At 45.4% G+C, this 19,747-nt stretch overlaps 1 protein-coding gene across 2 annotated transcripts in view; it reads left to right on the forward strand.

The window, feature by feature from the left end:
* Window positions 1-19,747, forward strand: part of LOC143315793 (fibroblast growth factor 14-like) — a 51,622-nt gene that overhangs the window by 4,213 nt on the left and 27,662 nt on the right. Inside the window, exon 1 of one of the 2 annotated variants that reach the window (XM_076723220.1) lies at window positions 16,150-17,821. The exons of the other annotated variant lie outside the window; for it this stretch is intronic. Coding sequence (XP_076579335.1) covers window positions 17,629-17,821 — 193 coding nt within the window. The 5' untranslated portion in view covers window positions 16,150-17,628. Of the gene's footprint in view, window positions 1-16,149; window positions 17,822-19,747 lie in introns of those variants that run through there. 2 annotated transcript variants of the gene reach the window in all.

The raw sequence follows: 19,747 nt of genomic DNA on the forward strand, positions 1-19,747 counted from the left end.
GCAAAATTTTCACAGCTTCCTTTCACCGCCTGCCAACACGCCACTGCCTGCAATTTACAAAGAGTCACATGACCGGTTGTGTTTTTTGTGTCCTCTGGGCTCTCTGTGCTTCTGCTTTAATTCCTTTTTATATTGTGCTCCTCTTTGCTTATTTGATGAATTGGCTTGAAGCTAGACTTGCTGGATTTCTGAGAGAATGTGCACTCCTGTGATACATAAGCAGGGATATTAACAATGCCGAGCGTAACCTCCGAACTCATAGTTCCCCTGCAGTTTCAAACTCCCTCTTTGGGTGAGAAATGTCATTTAATGGACGGCCTTTGAGCCACTGATGTGTTTTCTGTATCCTGATGCCTGATGTTTAATGTCCTATAGTAACCATAATGTAACTGCATGAGCACGGTCTTTGAACATACCACGTTTGTCTTTCTAACATGCTGAAATAAGGCAGAATTTCTTCACTTAAATGTGCCATTGAATAATCTAAATTCAAGATCTAGTTACTGGCTTCTTCTGGAGCTTTCAACTGAATCTCATGTTCTTCACCAGTTGGCTCACTTCTCCTGAGAGAGATAGTTAATGAGAGAGTTAATTCTACTTTGTCAAATTAGGTGATAAATGAATTTGTTGAACCAGTCAGAGATGTCCCATTGATTGGTTAAGTTATTATTCAAGTTAAAAATAACATCTGCAACTTGAATACACTCAGGTTTCTGACTGTTTGTGTGCACTCTGCTAAACCTGATTCATTCAGGGTTTGACTTTTTATAAACTGCATGAATAAATAATCATCGGTTTTTCCAGATCTCTGCACCCGTGAGGCAAAGCACTGCACATTTATTGGACGCTGCCATTGAAGTAATTATGTTATTTTCTGGTGTAATTCCAAACATGTTGTGTAAACAGTTCAATGTAGGTGGCTGCAACCAGGAGTTGAGAAACTTGGCTCATGCGTCGTTGATGTTGCTTCGTCATGTGAGGTGATCAGCGAACGAAAGACTATCTCACTCCCACACACACACAGTGGGAATGCAAGGAACGGCACATACTGTACGCTATCTTTGAGAGAAACAAGTTCCCACCGGCGTCCTGCTGTCAGGCTCATGGATTTATAGCAGCAGACGCAAAGTTAGCCGCCGCTTTCTCTTTTAATTAAAGACAAACGTATGAGCGCTCTCCCTTGGCGTTCGTGTGTCTGTCTGTGTGTTGATGCATAATACACACACAAGTTAGTGGTGAAATATGGACCTGCTGCACACGGGGAGGAGGCAGAGTTTTGCTGAGTCAGCGTTTGTTGGCGCTTTTCCTCTGAATTGCACTATTTAGTGAAGGTCCACTGGGAGTGTGTGCACATGTGTGTGTGCGAGCATCAGTATGTCTGCGGCTGATTCAGTGAGAGGCTAAAAGTTTCAGTTTCTTTCTCACTATGAAGACTTTTACTTAAAATCTCCAGCATGGATTTATATTCAGTTTCCAAAATTAGCAAAATAACAAGATTAAGGTTTAAATCCCTACTCGCTCCCAAGATACTGCAATATTCATTACACTTCACAATAAAGGACGGAGGGAGCAACATCAGTGATTTAGCTCATTTCAGCAGCACTGGGATTAAAACCATTCGGCTCCATGGATGGCACCATTGCGAGCAGGACCTGCTCAGTAAATCTCACAATTAGTGTTTGATATTTCTTATGCACAAGTGGAAAGTTTGTTCTGATGGTGATGCCGGCAGAAAGGCAAAGGGGGTCACCAGAAACACTGCATCCATCCTCTGGGAGAATGAATTGAAAGGAAATTGGGTCATTAGTTCCCAGTATTCCTTTCATTGAACTTAAGTGTTTGTCCAGGGGGACATTTGAGGATGCTATCATCATGTTTTTGAGAGTCATACTCTCAAGATTTTGGTTGGATTGAGGACTCCGGTGATGATAAACAGGTTCCAGGGTTCCTTCCAAAATAACACATCCACCACTGAGGCCACCAAACACGCCTGGAGTGGCTAATGTGTCAGAAATGCAACAGAAGAAGAAGAGAAACTGCTGATATGTTGCAGTGCATCAAAGAAACTGGTGGCTGGGATTCCCCTGCCATCCCATGTTAAGAGCCCTTCTCATGCTGTGAAGGCTTCTCCAAACATCGGGACAGCATGGCAAAGATGTCGACTGCAGCCGCTTCCTCATTTTCCCCTGGAAATATTGAATTCACTGCCACCCGTCGCTGAAAATATGTTGTTGAGAAGACACATTTCAGTGAACAGTAGCTTTGCTAACAAATTACCACTAAGTATGGGGAGAAATGTATTGGATTTTCTGTGGCTGCTGTTGTCGGCTGCATTAAAAGCCACCTCGTGCTTTGCTGGTTGAGCGCTTTAATGTGAATCAGCAGGAAATGTTTTCTCGAATTCAGCTCTGTTATGGCCGCGGGAGAGCGATCAGTAAACAGGGAGGTTCCTATCAATTAGACGAGGCTTCGGCACAACCAAAGCTCACTTTTCTGTAAATTCCAGTTCAGTGATGAGGTCAGGTCCCACTGCTGTGGAGCGTTTCCTGTTCGAAAGGCTGAGACTGTGTGAGCTGACTTCCAGCGTTGTAAATGGGACTCCCTCGGTTTCCTCCAGTTGAACCAGCATCAGTATCACTCATTGTTAAAAGGAATAAGGCACAAAGTTACTCAATCTCTTGTGTCCCATGTGGCGTGACCCAGATAGAGACTTTCACCTTTTATAGCACACGTAGGCGTGAATGCCCACGCACGCACGCACACACACACACACACACACACACACACACACACACACGCTCGCTCACCTTCTCTGGAGAGCTGCCATTAAGGCATCGTACTTTATATTTTATTCAAACGCTGGAGTATAGCAGTGGGGTTAGTGCCAAGTCCGATCTGTCTCTGTCAGTGAAAGGCCCACACATGCACGCACGCACACACGCACACACACACGCTACACGATTTATGCTATTTAGATGTATTGCCTTCAAAATATATATTGGTGCATTGAAAGTGTGCACGTCAGATTTTCCTCAAGCTTGCACTAAAGTAAATGTGTGTGTCCCTCTCTGTCTGTTTCTCAGTTGCGTGCTGTTACATTGTCCAAAGGTGATGAGTTGACAAAATAGTGACAGACATCATAGTGATGTCTGTCCTCTAAGGTCACACAGAGGCTTTTGGTGCAGTCCTCTAATATGCTGCCTTTATGTGTATGTGTGTGTGAGTGAACTCATTAGCTCATGGCCCCGCTGTCCGAACACACTGAGTCTGCAGAAAGACTTTATGACTTTGCTTTCGTCTGAACTCTCTTGTACGTCATACTTCACACACACTCGCAAGCTGTCAGCTAATCACCCCCCCCCCCGACACAAACAGAGGCCTACAGCGCGGTCACATGGACCGTTTGTGTAATCGGACCAGAACAAACCAAACTGAGCTGAACTTTGCAGATAAAAAAGCCAAAAATGACCCAGTGTTTCTTATGCGATATTCACAGCGGTGAATTTGTTCTGCTGATATCTTACACAGACTTCAGTGCAGTTTAACATTAGGTGGTGAACATAGAGGAGCATTTAGCAGCTAAACGAATGCTTTTCTTTGGATTTACATTCACCAGGTTCACTTAAGCATTACTGGATGTACAAATAGGCCAGTGTTCGCTGACGTGTTATATAAAACCACTGATTAGAGCAGCTCCAAATCATACCATAGCTTAGCGTGGAAGGAGGAGGATCAGGTGGTGGCGGGAGCTGTGGCAGATTATGATACTGGCATGAGCGCATCAGCAGAGAAGTGTCGGGTTATAACAGCCGTGCTGCACCTGCATAAATATGATTGGACATCAGCAAACAGCTTGTAGCCAAACAGCGAGTGAATGAGCCGCTGATGGAGAAGCATGAATGAAGCTGCTTGGTCTCTGCTTGTACTGAGTCTGTATTAGTCCAGCTAATTGACACACAGTGAACCTGAGGCTTCTGGGGGGCCCTGGGAATCTTGCATGCCCAGCTGCTAATCCAGCATTGGCTGAAGTTACGTAACAACCAAACGGGGAGAAGACAGAAAACTATTGTAAATATTGTATTGACTGCAATGAGTGCAGTTATTGAAGGGTGTCAAATAAAGAAAAAACTTCATGAGAAGCCAGCGCTGCTGATTACAGCGTGATGGAAACGCTGTAATTTTCAAAATGAAGCAATGAGGATAAAGATGTGTGTGTGTGTGCATGCATGCGTGTGTGTGCGCATGTGTTTGGACAGCTCTCGCTCCAGGTTTCTGTCAAGAGTGAGTGAGTGCTGAGTGTTATTTTTCCAAGTGCACTTAAAAAGCAGCAGGGCATCAAAGGCTCCACTAAGAAGTGTTTTCACAGACTGAATGATAAGAAGCAGAGAAACACTTGACAACAACTCAGTCTCCCTCTCTGACTCGCTGCATAAAATGTGTTTAATTGGCGAGGCTGAAGATGCTGAATATACATAAGCCCTATTCGCACAGGATTACCTGGAGACCTCAAGTAATTTGTAATAATCATCTGTGATCTTAATCCCGTGTGAATCTGCCATGTCTGTAATCTGTGAAATAAAAATTCAGGAGGCTCATTGTTTAGGATGTTACGAAGAGCCTTGATCATATCCAGAGGGTAACGTCAGTACACTTACAAGCTTTTCCCAGAACTTTCAACCATATTACACAGATGTTAGCAGGCAAGCTCAATAGTTGTCATCCGTAGCACCTTGTCTGGCCTCAGTTCGTTGTTTTCCTTGCAGTAATTAGACAAAACAATCTAATCCATCCCACAAAAGTCCAACAGAGGAAGTTGGGGTAGATGAGTGGGTGTTTGTAGAGACGGTTGTCTGCATCCCATCTCTTCCCAGTGCTGAACACTGGTTTCTTCAGACCAGGGATACCCAAATGTTTTGTCTTTGAAGGGCCAAAGCTGAAAGTTGACACTTCAAGTAGTTTTGGCTGCTTAAACTTAACTAAATATTGACTATAATGGTGGCATGATTTGACAAAATAAGACCAGATGAGGACTACATAGATATTAAATGATATAATATATATATAATGATATCAAAATACGAACATCTCCCTTTTAGCTCGGGTCTTCCTAATGAGTTCTCACTCTGTGGCTTTTTCTCAGCACCTCCTCTCTTTATCTCTGTCCTCCACTTCTTTCCTACCTCTCCCTCACACACACTTGAGCTGACTTCTTGCCTCGTCTGTGCTAACCTTTTGCTTGATGACAGCCCCGCATGACATAATCGCCATATCTGTCCCACTCACTGTGTGTGTGTGTGTGTGTCTATGTCTGAGGCCGCGTTGGGGGAGTCTGGGCACATTTTGGAGGGGAGATGTTGTAGGAGTGTAATGGGCTGGTGTTTACAGGTGTGTGTGTGTGTGTTAGCCATGGACTTTGAGTTTATACTGACGGTAGCAGAGAGGAGAATAAAGGCTGCTTTGGGCAAAGCTGAAGCAGGTAAGACACTTTTTACACTGGCAACAACTGTGTGAGACTCTTAGGAGAAGGATATGTACAGACAGCAGTATAATTACATCCAAATACACATTTCCATGTGCTGTATCAGCTGAGGTTCGATATCAGCTATCTGTTACACTTTTCTTCGTTTTTCCTCAGGATTTAAATTGTAAGTTTTAACAGGACTTCTTGTTCCGTTTTCTTAAAACGACTCTTTTGAGTTTGAGCACATCGTTAAAGAGTAAAGGCAAACTTTAGGCAAACGTCATCCACTTTCAGACGTCTGGTAGAAGTAATGTTCTTATAACTGGACGATTGATAGGACAAAGTCTGTCATTTCCCAGAAGGCCAAAAATACCACAGACATGACTGACGGGTTTGGAACGGGCAAAAATGATCCTGCCGATGTTAAACTAATCCCATCCAGATGGGATTAAGGGTGCTGTAAAGTGGGTGCATTTCAATTCTGTGAGCCTTAATTCTCACAAAGCTTATGAATTTGGACTGATAATGAGAGCACACACACACAACACACCTACAACACACAGACACATCATGTAAACTGACGTGCCTTTTGCAGCTGATGATAAGTCAGGCGTCACCCTCCAGCCTCTGTCTGGATGGCTCTGTATTACATAGCAGCTGATGATATGTGTGTGTGTGTGTGTGTGTGTGTGTGTTTGTGTGTGCGTGGTGGACAGATGAGGTCATGACGCCTCCTTCCCGGCAAAGCCATTTTCTCATTTCATTTGCTTCTCTTCCTGTTTTGGCCTCTTCATACTCGGTGTGTGTCAGGTGTAGCTCTGCGTAAAACACTTCAAATGCTCAACTTTTAACTCTGACACTTGTTGAGTAAGGTGGTTTTAAGATAGAGTTTTAAGAAAACTGCGATGGTGAATTAAACATGAGGTGGCAAACACCCCCGTGAATGCAAATTGCTGTCCCACATGGGTCACTGTTGGTGATATTCACTGGGCAAGCAAGCTCCTTTAATCAGCAGAATTTGCAGGAATGTGCAGCCACAGCAGAGCATGTTGACCCTCTCATCTCACCGATTCAACAGAGAATCTAACTTTTCTCCTAAAACATTTGGGTTGGGGGTGGAGGATGGACCGAGAGAGGACGACTGCACCATCCTCTGTAAGGTCTGCTGAGAACAGCTGAACAGGGCTGATCCAAGCTGAAGTACCATGAGTGTGCTCTTACTGTTGAAGGAATATGTCAGCCAGTGCAGCGCTGTGGCTCACTGATTTGTTTTTGGACCACAGTGCAGCTCTGTGGCACAGAGGAAAAACTGTATCAGGATCACAGGATCAGCTTATTGTTGGCTTTGATCTTCTCATGAGATTTGCTGAGAATAAGAAAAATATCAACCAGCCTTACTCTTCGATCCATGTCTTTGAGTTTGAGCGTTTGGATTTTTACCTGCTTCAGGTCATTAAGATATTATGACTTGAAAGAAAATCCTGTGGAAAAGCAGTTCCTTTAACACTCTGAAATGGCAATAAAAGGTGACTTTGTTCAAGCTGGAGCAGTCAGACGAGGCGGAATGAGAATCTGAGAGTCTTCACCTCCGATAAAAACGCCCGTCATGTTGTGTTTTGATGATTAACACCGGTTGCTGACGCTCTCTGGCTCTTGCAAAATGAGGAGATTGGGAGCAATTTCATGCCTTTTTGTCCAATTCTAAACGAAATGTAATGTATGTTAACAGTCTGTCATCTCACATCCATTACTGCTCTCTTTACGGCTCCGCATAATGGGCTCAGTGTTTTTGATATCCCCACTCAAATCACCCTTTTAGTTTCCCAGGATTCCTTGAACGCAGCCTCAGTAATGTGTGTTTCACCACTTTTATACCTGCCTCCTGTCATGTCACTCCATTATTTATCTAAAGGGACCAATCTGCTGCATCACCTCAGATTTTGAGTTGATAACACTAGTTTTTTACTGTATATGTTCGTCGTTGAATGTGTTAGCCTTTGTTTTTCACCCAGCAGAGCCAGAAATCGCAGCTGACCACAACAATGCAAAGAGCCTTCTCCAGAAGTCCACCACCTGCTCGGTCATCCTCCTCCTCTATCCAACTGTGAACTTCTCTCTGAGAGGTGTGAGGAACGACACGTTTTTTCAGAACAAAATAGCTGAAATTAGGCTTCATTTTACTCAGACAATAGCTGACTGGAACTGCTGCCGAGAGAAATAAACTTAAGCTGTCGCCCAGCGTGCACACGGCTGTGGGTGGCACTGAAAACATTCTCTTTTGTTGAGTCTTAAATGCTTCACAAAGTTTTATCTCTTGTCACATTATCGACCTACGCTCTCTGTTCCCACTATTCAAAACTAATTTTGGGTCTTATTCAGTCAGGGACACATACAGGAGTGTTTGAAAGCCCTCTAAAAACTACCGGCAAAGAAAAACAAGGCTGTCATAAAAGCTCTGAAAGTTGTGTTAAAAATGTTTTCATCTGTAATAGCAAAAAAATCAGTGTGCAGTTTTGTTTATGCTGCCAAAATCTGGTGTCAGCAATCAAATCTTGACCTGCCCGAGATGTGACTGACTCATTACAGAGAGGCCAGCAGGTTACAGTGATGTAAACACACTGAGGCATGAGAATAAAATCACTGTCATTACTCATTAAAGGACCACTACGCTGAAAAGTATGCTGGCAGAGGAGCAGCGGGCTGGGAATTGTGGTTTAGTGGAGATCAGAAGAGTTCAGCTATGGGAAACCGCTTCATTCTACTCTGACTGTAAGTGCTTTCTGATCCAGACCACTGCAACACACACACAACCGCAGAGGGGCAGGGAATAAATTAATTAGTATTGACAGATGTATTAGATTTCTCCGATAATGGTCTGGTCTACACTGTATGACCGGTGCTGTCATTCCTCAGCACTACGCTGCAATGAAGTGTTTGCACAGTGATGGCACAGGCTCTCCAGGCGGAGGGTGACTCCAGGCGAAGGCTGCAGCCTCGTGGACGTCAGCCATCAAACCCAGCCATGACGGGCAGGTTAAGCAGAGCCGCGTTTGGATCATGGGGAGCGGATGGAGCGGGGTCACGGCGGTCTGCACTGCGTGATCCATTTAAAGAGACAATGAGGAAGCGTGACGTGATGCTTTTAATACTTAAAATGAATGATGCATTTTGGGTTTTTTTCTGTAGACAGAGCCAAACCTCGCCGCAGAGTAACAAACGGCTGTGCTGTTAATTCTGCTTCGCTCTGTCACACTACGTTTCCACATTATATAAACATATTTCCAAGCCACCTCCGCCCAGCTTTGACTTTCAGCACCTCCTTAATTCAAACTCCTGCTTGAAGGATCTCTCCCCTCAGCCTCTGTAGTTATCTCTCCCCCATCCCCACGGTTCCACGCTCTCCCTCCTCTCCCCCCTCCTCCCGTCTTCCTCTGTAGTTCTGACTTTTTGGGGAAAGATCTGGAGCAATTATGTAACCGCTCTGACGCAGAAGTCCTCCAGTCTCAACTGTTATCATTGTGCGTGGAAAATTGCCACTGATGACTTCCTGCTTTACCTGCTCCAGCAGCTGCTTGCGACCTCTGAGGTCTCTGGGAGAATCCAAAAATGGAGGGAAACGCCTCAAAGCAGCTTCCTGTTGAAATACAATTCCTCAGGTCCACCTCATCATACATACCTCCACAATCTTAAATATGTGTGATGACCAGTAAAAATCCAATAACTGGCAGCCATGATGGATAAAGTTAAGTTTCCAGCAGACGTTTCCAGACACATTCACTGTCCGACATCTTTTTTACAGTTGGCCACGCTGGGGAAAAGGCATGACTAACATGAATTGACTTTCGCTGTTATTGCTTCACACTTCAAAGTACCAACAACGCCGGCGATATTAGAGCGGCACTTCCTGGGATATCCCCTCTAAATGGCCCTGAAGCTCGGGGAGTTTTAAAAGAGCAAGCAGTAGTGATATGTGAGGTGTTCAGAGGGCCACGGTCCATGAAGCGCTGCTGTTGTTGAGTGCTTAACCCTGGGGATGTGCAGCCTGGAGTTTTATTGATATTGTTTGATATATTCTCAGTAAACTAGAGGTAAAATACACCATATAATGGATTTAATCGACTTAAATCGAGGCTGCTGACACACCCCTGCTTTCTGGGGCTGACTTTAAGTGAAACAGTGTGATTTCAGCCCAAACATCTGCAACGGCTCTAAAAACGACCCTGCAGCGTTCAGGAAGGACGCAGGGTGCCAACAGCCAATCTGAAGCGAGGTGACTGTGAGCTCAGGTGTACGAGATTTAAGCAACCGTACGCTAAGCAGAGTAGAGGAGAGTCTTTTCAGACGATTAACAGCGAGACCGACTGTCAACAACCATCTGTGTTTGTCTCTTTTCTTGTCCTCTGTCTTCTCTCTCAGTCCCTCTGCAGTCTCTGTTCTGTTCTCTCGCTGCTATAATTAAATCAGCATCCTTACTAGTTTTTTTTCTAAGCCTTTATATATTCAGAGAAGCTTCCCTAAGAGCAATGCTGTCTTTATTCGGGGAAGCCCTGCTCACGCTCGCACAGTTACGCACATTCACACCTGGAAACTGTCTAGTCACACTGCTGGTCGGGGGTTCGGGGCCTTGCTCGGGGGCTCCTCAGCGGCGGTAACGAGCCCAGTCTTTCACTTTGTCTGCACAGATTATCCTGGATTTTCCTCAGATTTTTCTGGAGTTGTTGTCATTTCTTGTCATAATTGTTTGATGTGAAGATGTACCACTTGAGCGCACACTGCATAGAAGTGAATGACAGTATATTTACAGTATTTAAAAGGACCATAACACATCTGTCCTCTTTCAAATGAAAAGTTTATTGTATAGGCAATAAAACAATTCAGTGGCCTGAGTGGTTTTGCTGTGACAGTGTGCCGTCATACTCAACTTACCCCATTTTCCCCCATCAGAAAGTTATATTTGTGAAAATCCAGCTTGCTTTAACCGTCCTAACTGACAAACTAGTTTGACAGGAGCGAAAACACGATATATGTTTCACTGCGTCTGTCCCGTGTGATATCTCTGAGAGTTTTCTGACACCCTCGACGTAAAGTTTTTCACTGGTCTTTGTGCTGCAAGCAAGAGAGGCGTTGAAAGAAATGTGGGATGAGAGAGGAATAGGTATGACTGAGGAAGAGGAGTAAGAGAGGAGGGGGATTGAAGACACTGGAGACAGCAGACAGAGATGGAAGAAAAGAGAGGAGGGTGTGGATGAATAATTTAGTCCCTCCATTCCCTCTCTGCTCCTCCCTGCTGAGTTGGTGATGTTACAAAGATAGATGAGGAGAGGAGAGGAGAGAGACGAGGGGAAAGGAGGAAAGGAAAGGAGAGGAAAGGAAAGGAAAGGAGAGTGGTTTGACAGGATGAGGGGAGATGAAACTAACAACAAAGAGAGAAGAGGCAAGTAAAGGAGATGATGGAATAGAGGAGAGGAGAGGCGACAAGGAAAGGAGAGGAGAGAAGCCAAGGGAAGGCGAGGATGAAAGGAAAGGAAAGGCGATTAGACGAGATGAGAGGAAATGAAACAAAGAACAAAGAAAGAATCGGCAAGTAAAGGAGATGAAGGAAGAGAGGAGACAAGGAAAGGAGATGAATAGAGGAGAGGAGAGGAGAAGGAACAAGGAAAGGAGGTGAAAGGAAAGTAGAGAGGAGAGGAGAGAGGGGGAGACAAGGAAAGGAAATAAGGATGAACGGAAAAGAAGTGAAGGGAGAGAAAACAAGAAGATGTCACGAACAAGAAAAGAAAAGGAGGAAAGGAGAGAAAAATAGGTTATGGTTGTTTCATAGCTTGACGGTGTGTCAATATGTGTGTGTGCGTGCGTGTGTGTGTGTGTGTGCGTGTGTGTGCGTGTGAGACAGAGAAAGAAACCCATCGGCAGAGCGCAGAGATGAAGTCAGAGACGCAGCACGGTGAATGTAATTGATGCCAGATGTGTGTGTGTGTGCCCGTGTGTGTGTGTGTGTGTGTGTGTGTGTGTGTGTGTGCCCGTGTGTGTGTGTGTGTGTGTGTGTCATCGTCTCAGCATTCAGCAGGTGTTCTCTCCCTCCGTTCGGAGACCCACCTGCGTCACTAATCACTCGTTACCTAGGTAACAGTGGACTTCCCCGTGTCTGCGCTGCTGCGTGTGTGTGCGTGTGTGTGTGGGCGGGTGTCTGAGTGTAAATTATGACTCATCCTGCTCAGTTCAGAGTGGCTATCCTCACACTCCTGTCTGGGGAACACCCACCCACATCTGTTGCCTCCCTGTCTGTCTCTCTGTCCCTTCCTGCCGCTCCATCGTCCCTAACTCTGTCCTCGTCCGCCGCCCCCACACTTACAGATATTCACGATCTTGATACGCGTGTGTGATGTTTACCTGTTGCTTTCTCGCTGTTTGTTCGGAGCACGTTGATGACATTACGATGACATTACTAAACAAAGAAAAGAGCGCCACCTACAGAGAGGCTCTCTGATTGACGAGCAATCCCTGAGAGCTGCTGTGAGTGCAGCTTTTAGAGATTATAAACAGAAAATCTGCTGACACGTGGGTCTTAAATATCAGTGTGTACTACACAAAAGTATGTCGACAGTAGAGAGTACTTTTCAAAGAACAAAAAAACACCTACCTGGCCTCCACCACAGTTCCTCTATTGTACTGTACATCTATGAGCTTCTTGGTGAATGCACAGAAAACGAAGATCACACCCAACCAGTCATCATCATCCTCCCACAGACAACATGTTCATTACTTTTCTCAAGGTAGTCGAGCAGATTTGGTGCCGGTGCTGTACAATACCTCCTTTTTTCGCTCGTAGGCGTGAGCAGCGCTCCGTTGTTGTTGAACAAACACTTTGAAATGTCAAAGACGAATCTTAGTTTCAGCATTTCGGTTCATTTCAGCGTTGGTTTGTTCACATGACTTTGTCCTTTGAAGAGGTGCTTTGGATTAAAAACATGATTATTAATCTGAGGGTATAGACAACAAAACACAGTCAGTGACCACCCCTGCCCTGTTTGCCTGGAGGGCATTGTGTGCATGTTGTTTACATGCTTCATGTTGGACCAGCATGTGTCCTCCACTGCTGCCGGGCAAAACTGAACCCTAAAAATGTGCATGAGCAAGATCCTGGTGGTGGTGTGAGTTACTCTGAAGGCCCTGAAATGGTTCCTTAAACTCCATCACTCATCTTTTTTTCTACTACTCCATTCTCCTTTTCTTATCCTGGTTCTCCTCCTCTTCATCATTAATGCAAGGGCACGCATCTTCTATTTTTCCAAGGTACAGTATGCTGTCATCCCTGTTGCAGCTGCTGCTTACTAACATATTGCTGACAGTGTGAATATAATGAAAGAAGGTGACCTCTGAAATTGTCTGGAAGACATCTCCGTCCTGTCAGGAGCTTGGTTTGGACAAAAGTGTTGAAGAATATGAAGTAAGAAAAAGGCGACTGAGTGAACTAAGCTGCTCAGTGCCACCAGAGGCCCTCAGATGAGCATTGCAGGTATTAGGAATTATTACTACTGTCACAATTATTATTGGAAATAATTATCAATAAATACTTTTGAATAAATATTTAACCTGCTCCATACATTCGTCAGTATAATTAAGTGTCCGTCCTTACTGGGCAAGGAAGCATCTTGAAGACTAACGAGCGCTGACACCGGATGAATTAGTGAGTATGTGGAACAGTGTAGAAATCAAAGTGCATCCAAAGAGGAAAGAAGAAAAGGTGAATAAGAGAAAGAGGGATTTTGGAGGAGGATGTGGTGGATGAGTGCTGTGTTCCTTTGGTGGCTGTAGAGGGCGCTGCTGCCTCTGTACTAACAAAGAGGATAACAGAAAGAAAAGGAGTGTGTGTCTGTGTGTGTTCTCTTAGGTGAGAGCACTGGACGGCCACTACAAGTATTTCTTTTTATTCATGCACAGTGTTGCATATTTACTGTTTACTTGCATGATTTGCGTGTGTTTATCTCTGTGTGTGTATGTGTGTGTGCTCTTGCAAGCCGTGCGCCATGAAGCGGAGAGATTTGGGATGGGTGGTGGAATAAGTGGATGGAGGAAGCACGGTGGTGCAAAGAATTTTTCTTTTGAAGTTTAAGAGCTGTGTCCCGCCTCCCTCCGATGTTATAAAAAGCAGCAGAAGAGATGAATTTTAATGTAAATGTATCTTTGATTTATTCATAACTCCTTCACTTGGACTGACCTGGATAAAACAGCGTACACACCAACACACTCATCTTTTCTTGCTCTCGTTTCTCAGCTGTCTGGGAGAGAGACAAGCAAGGGCGAATCAGTGGTTCCTGCCGTACTTAAATAGTAGGATGTCAGCAACATCAAGGGCAAAAGGAGGAACGCCTGCGACCCTGTCGAGGACTCTGGGTTTACCTGCTGAAATGGGACAAAAGATGAAGATCCAGGGTGACAGGCTGCTGCTGCTGCTGCGTCTGTAAGAGGCCATAATAGGACCAAGCAAAACAAAGTACATCAGGATGAAAATCCAAAAAACACAACGACATTGACATATTTTCACTTCTCAAAGACTAAAATCAGATGAGCTCCTCTCTGCATCCAAAACTCCATTTGTCATTACAGCGTCTATATGAACAGGTGTTTCATCTTCTGTGTTGTCTGTGCGAGGTCTCACACTGCTGCTGATCATTATGAAGCCCCCCCCCCACACACACACACACAGAACACACTCTGTCATGAATGTGCAACCACTATTAATTCTGTTATCGCTTAAGTCCTATTGTTGCTGATAGACACGCTCTGGTGCCACCTAGTGGAGATAGAGGTGGAACTACATCGTATTTATGTCATGCCTTGGAGAAGACTGTGTGTGTGTGTGTGTGTGTGTGTGTGTGTATTATTTGCGGGGGAAAAAAACTTTTTCTCAACTCAAGTCCCCATAGACTGATAAAATTTTAAGGTGAGGACTTGAGTTAAGGTTAAGGTTAAGGTTAAGTTAAGTTAAGGTTAGGCATAGGGATAACACACACTCACACACACACACACTCTCTCTCTCTCTCTCTCACACACACACACACACACACACACACACACACACACACACACACACACACGGAGGCAGAGCGGCTGTTCGCTGTCCGTGGCCCTGAAATCTTTCGGTTCAAGCGCTCCGACCTGCCTCTGATGTCCTGAAGCCTCAAAGCGACATACAGCAAATACAGACAACAAATACCATTGGCACCAATCATATATTTAATTCAGATTTATATTTTGTTGTGATATCACTTTATTTTAGTTTGAGATCTTTTTGAGCGCAGCCACACTTGAACGCACCCCTCGACGTGCGATCACCCAGATATGTAACATAACAATCATAATGGTTATAATATTGCAGCAGTCTATACTGGAATTGAAAGGCTTGATCCCCTTGATTGCAATCAGCATACTGATTCACAATCAGCCTGTCAGACACGGAGATATTTTATATGCAAAGTTGACATTTGGGCCAGAGAGTAACTGCAATGATTTGTCCCCTTTGGGTGCTTGAGTGGGAGTAAATGTTATCAGATTTTGATATTTCTCCGCAAAAGTGGAAATTATACTGCGCTGCTGGTGCCAGAGGAAACGCTGGACCGTCTTTTTTTTAGGAGAAATGTACTCAAACAATAAGACATCAGAGTATCTGAAGGAATTACATATTCCCCAGCGGATGAATTGTGTCCCTGACATGATGGGCTTTCCCATCAGAGCCACACCGCCGAACTCCAACTGTCCATTATTCATTGTGAGGACGTTAAATTGGAAAAGGTGTGGAGATTTTCTTTGATATCGGTTTCCCCGGAGGACAGGGACATTTCAATCCAGTGTTCTTTGTGTCCAGCTGGGTCCGAGCCCAGCTCTTTATTCCGGAGAGATGGCTGACCTACATGCTGCGACGGAAAGACGCATTCATGCTGGCTCAGGAAATTTAGGCAAAACTTCCATCAGAACTTGACTTTTCAAAATAATCACACTTTGTTTGAGTTTCCTCGTACACGCAGTGATGCAGTGCACTCCTCAGGTGGGACGGCAGCATTTTAACCCTGATAAAAACACAGAGCGGTGCCGCACCTGGTGCTGCCACATGCTGTCACATCACGGAGGAAATGTGAGCGCGCTGTATTCAGTCCTGTAGTGTAAGCTTACAGTGGGAAGCCTGTCTGAAAGGTAGAAGCACGTGTACAGTAGACAAACCAGACATGTGAGGCGGGCAGCCCTCCAGTTTATCGGCCTGTCAATCTGGCCCACCTCTTGCATTTTTAAAGCATTCATTGAGACAGCCTTTCATGAGCTGAATACAGACAGCAGGACTATGTGGGATGAAGTAATGAGCCGAGCAGCTTTTCATTGTCTGCGTGACATTCCTCAACATGCGACTCAGATTCTTCACTCAGTCTGAAATGAAACGAATCCGTCTGACCGACCTTAAAACTCACGTCCGGAAAAGACTTGAATTTAATTTCTCCACGTTTTACTTTTAGCTTTTCGGTTTCTGTCACTCGGATGTTTGACCTTCACAGAATGATGTGTGTGTGTGAGAGTTTGAGCTTGACACCTCAAGCACACACACACACACACTGAAAATGGAGTTTTCGGTGGATTTTCAGTAACACACGTATTTTATAGTATTTTTAATACGTTTTAATGGACAAACTTATGTGGAAACACTTTTTAGCAGGTATGATTAAGCCCCGCAATATCCCATACTCACTATTCACTTTCCGCTCCCCACCTGTGCACCTGCTACGGGTCAGCCAACCGCCGACCGGTGACGTCGCCCCCACACCCACCACACCCGCCTCACTGGCCCGTAACGAGGATGACAAGTTGTTTTTGAGAGCGCGTGTGTGACTGCTCGCTCGGCGCGTGGCTCCACCAACGATTTGGTTCCAGAGAGCGCTCGCGCCTTCCAACGTCAAACCACCCACAACGACAATCACAGGGACTTCCGGTCATCACTTTCAAAATAATCATACAATATGAAGCCTTGAAATGTATTTCGCAGTAAAAATGTTTCACGCATTTCATTTAATGTTCCCCGTAAAAAACACTTTCACAGTCAGACCTCGTATGCTGCCTAAAATAGAAAACTAAAGATCAAAGTTAATTAGAAAGAGGCACGTTAGAAGAGAGGATCAAATAAATCACACTTAACAGCCATTAAGTGACACAAGATGAAACTATGATATTGCACGCAGAAGCAAATGTTAACGATATTTAAAAGGCAAATATGGACCACGGATAATGTGGTTGACACGAATTTAAAAAAAAGGTGGTTGCTGTGACAAACGGGTGCGATGTGTCCTATTATTTTTTTAGTGTTGACACTGCTCGTCGTGTCTTTATTAAGAGAGAGAAAAAAAAATTTCTTCAGTAATTGAGATTACATGAAAATTGACCACTTGATGGCAGCAACAAGTAGCGAAACGACAGAAGAATGAACTCAGGATAGTAAGCTCTGAATAAGAATACAGTAAATCGTCATTTTTGTCAAGGTTGACATTTTTGTCAGCACAGTGAGCCATTAGTATAAAAATCTATTTGAAAAACACAACGCCTATTAAGCTTTGACTTTGAAAGCCAAACCGCCCTCTTTCCGGTGATGCTCTTAGTAACTCTCGCTAGTTTTACGCAGCTGGAGCGGCTCGCGTCTGCACGCGCGCCTCGCGCTTCTCTCGGCTGAATACAAACGGACGTTTTCGGAGGAGACGACAGAACTGCTTTGAGGGGCATTTTTCTCCTCCTCAGATATTTGTTTTTGTCGCCTGTTGACCATGGGAACGCAAACTGACAAACGGGGTCCGGTAAAATCGGTCGGAGGAGCCGTTCAGTGACAGCTGCTGTTCTCTGACTGACAGACAGACCGGTGAAACGTGACGGACAGGTAAACCGCTGTGCGTTTCAAATCAATGGCCTGGGGAAGAAGGACAACAGAAAATATGCTGTAGGCTGAAGTGGTGCGTTTATTTGGGACTTCACCGCGTTGTGGCCGAAGTATGGGGCCGTTGTAGCCGGTAAAGCGGAGACTGGAGGTTTGTGTCTGGTTTTGTCTGCGCTCCGTCCCCTCCGGTGGACAGAACTGAAGAGACTGGAGACACGGACGGAGACAGGGCTGTTTTTGTGTCGGCTGTTTCGGCGGAGACATGGCAGCGGCTATTGCCAGCGGTTTGATCCGGCAGAAGCGACAGGCGAGGGAGCAGCACGCCCACCGACCGACCACTCACCGGCGGCGGAAAAGCCCCGGTAAGAAGCAGGGGCTGTGCAACGGGAACCTGGTCGACATCTTCTCCAAAGTCCGGATATTCGGCTTGAAGAAGAGGAGGCTACGGAGACAAGGTGTGGGGGGAAATGGGGGGCGGACACACGCGCACATGCATGCACACAGGCAACGGCACGCGCGGCGATAGATTGATATGCATATGCGCGCGCGCGCTTCTACACACACGCACAAACGCACGCACACACCCCAATCATGCATAAACACAGACTGACAGACTCGCCCCCCCCTCTCTCTTTCTTTTCCCCTCTGTCCTCTCTGTCGCGCACACACACACACACACACACACACACACACACACACACACACACACACACACACACACACTGTCATGTCTTGTAGTGCCCTATGGTTCAGTAGTTTCCAGGTACATCCATTATTGAAGCCACAGATTAGTCTGTCTGGTCTCTCTCTCTCCGTCTGTCTCTCCGTGCGTCTCTGCCTCGCTCTCTCATCTTCACCGTGATCAGACTTTGCCTGAACATTAGCAGAACGTCGGACTTGACACAATGACAGGAACAAAACTAACACCTCGCTCTTATTTTGAAGTGACGCTTTGCTCCATGTAATTCTGATATTTCTCTGCAGGTTTTTGCTCGCGTGGAGGTCAAAAAGTAAAAGTGAAAATGTCCAAGTGGACGTCGTTGTTAATGTCCCCGCGCAGAGAAGTGATCAGACACGAGTGAATGCAGATTGATGAGAGTGTTGTGATTGTGTGCTGTGGTAAGCGTTCAATAGCAGAGGCGATAAGTGCTGTTGTAATCAATTGATTGTGTGAGAAACCAGCAGGTGACGGTGCATGGAGGGATGGATGAAGGGAGGAGAGAAGGAGGCAGGAAACGAGGGACAGAGGAGGAGAGAGGAGAGGAGAATGGAGGAGTCACGTTGGTGGGAATTGGTTTTCACCAGTTTGGACTGGTGAGTGCCGGGAAGACGTGGGAGCTGAGAGGCAGGTTCCAGATCGTGGTGGGAGTTTCTCCTCTCCTTTCTTTTTGTCGCCTCCTCTCCTCATGTCGGCCTCACTTCCTCCTCCCTTCCTTTTTCCTTTTTTTTCCCTGCCATCTTTCACCCGTCGTTTTACTTACTTTTGCTCCTTTTCTTGCCCTTCCACCCTTCATCAACACCCTCCTCTCCATTTTTTCCTCCCTTTTCGTCCTCCCTCTCTTCCACCCTTCCTTCGTTTAGGAGGAGCAGACAAACAGCTTCCTTTTCTTCCTCCATCTTTCTTCCTCCTCTTACCTCTTTTCCTCACATCCTCTCCTTAGTTCCTCCCTTCTCTTCCTTTTCCCTCCCCTATTCTTCACCTGTCTTCCTAACCTTGTTTCTCCTCCTCCTCCACCTGCTCCACCCCCTTCACCTCCATTTGGCCCTATCATTCCATCAGCCCCTTTTTATGTCATCCAGTCCTCCTCACCTGAGATCTTTTCATCCTCTTTCCTTTTTTGGGAGGAATAGACAATAACAGCCTCCTTCCATCTCTTCTCCTCTTCACATTTTTATTATTTCCTTCTCTCCTCCTTTTCCCCTTTTCATCACCTTTTTTCCTCACCTCCTTTCCTCTCCACCTTTTCTCATTCCTCCTCTTACCTCCTGCCCTTTTCCATTTTCTTTTCCTCACATCAGCCTCAGGTCCTCTCCCTTTTCTCTCTCCCTTCCTTTTCCCCTTTTTGTCACCCTCCTCCCTTACCTCATACCTTCTCCTCATCTTCTCCTCATCTCTTTGTACAACCACTCCTTCCATCCTAATCTTCCCTCCATCATCTCTTCATCCCCTTCCAGCTTCATTTTGTTTTTCCTCCCCCTTTTCAGCCTCCTCTCCTCTCCATATTTCCCTCACCTACCTTCCTCTCCCTTGTTGCCTCCTTCTCTCCTCATGTCTTAGCTTCAGTTCTTCCCATCTCTTCCTCCTCTTCCCTTTTGTCACCTTTCTCTATTACCTCCCCTGTTCTCCTCCTCCTCATCTCTTCATCTCCTTCATAATCCCC

Source organism: Chaetodon auriga, chromosome 23 (genome assembly GCF_051107435.1).
Source record: "Chaetodon auriga isolate fChaAug3 chromosome 23, fChaAug3.hap1, whole genome shotgun sequence".
Lineage (NCBI taxonomy): Eukaryota > Metazoa > Chordata > Actinopteri > Chaetodontiformes > Chaetodontidae > Chaetodon > Chaetodon auriga.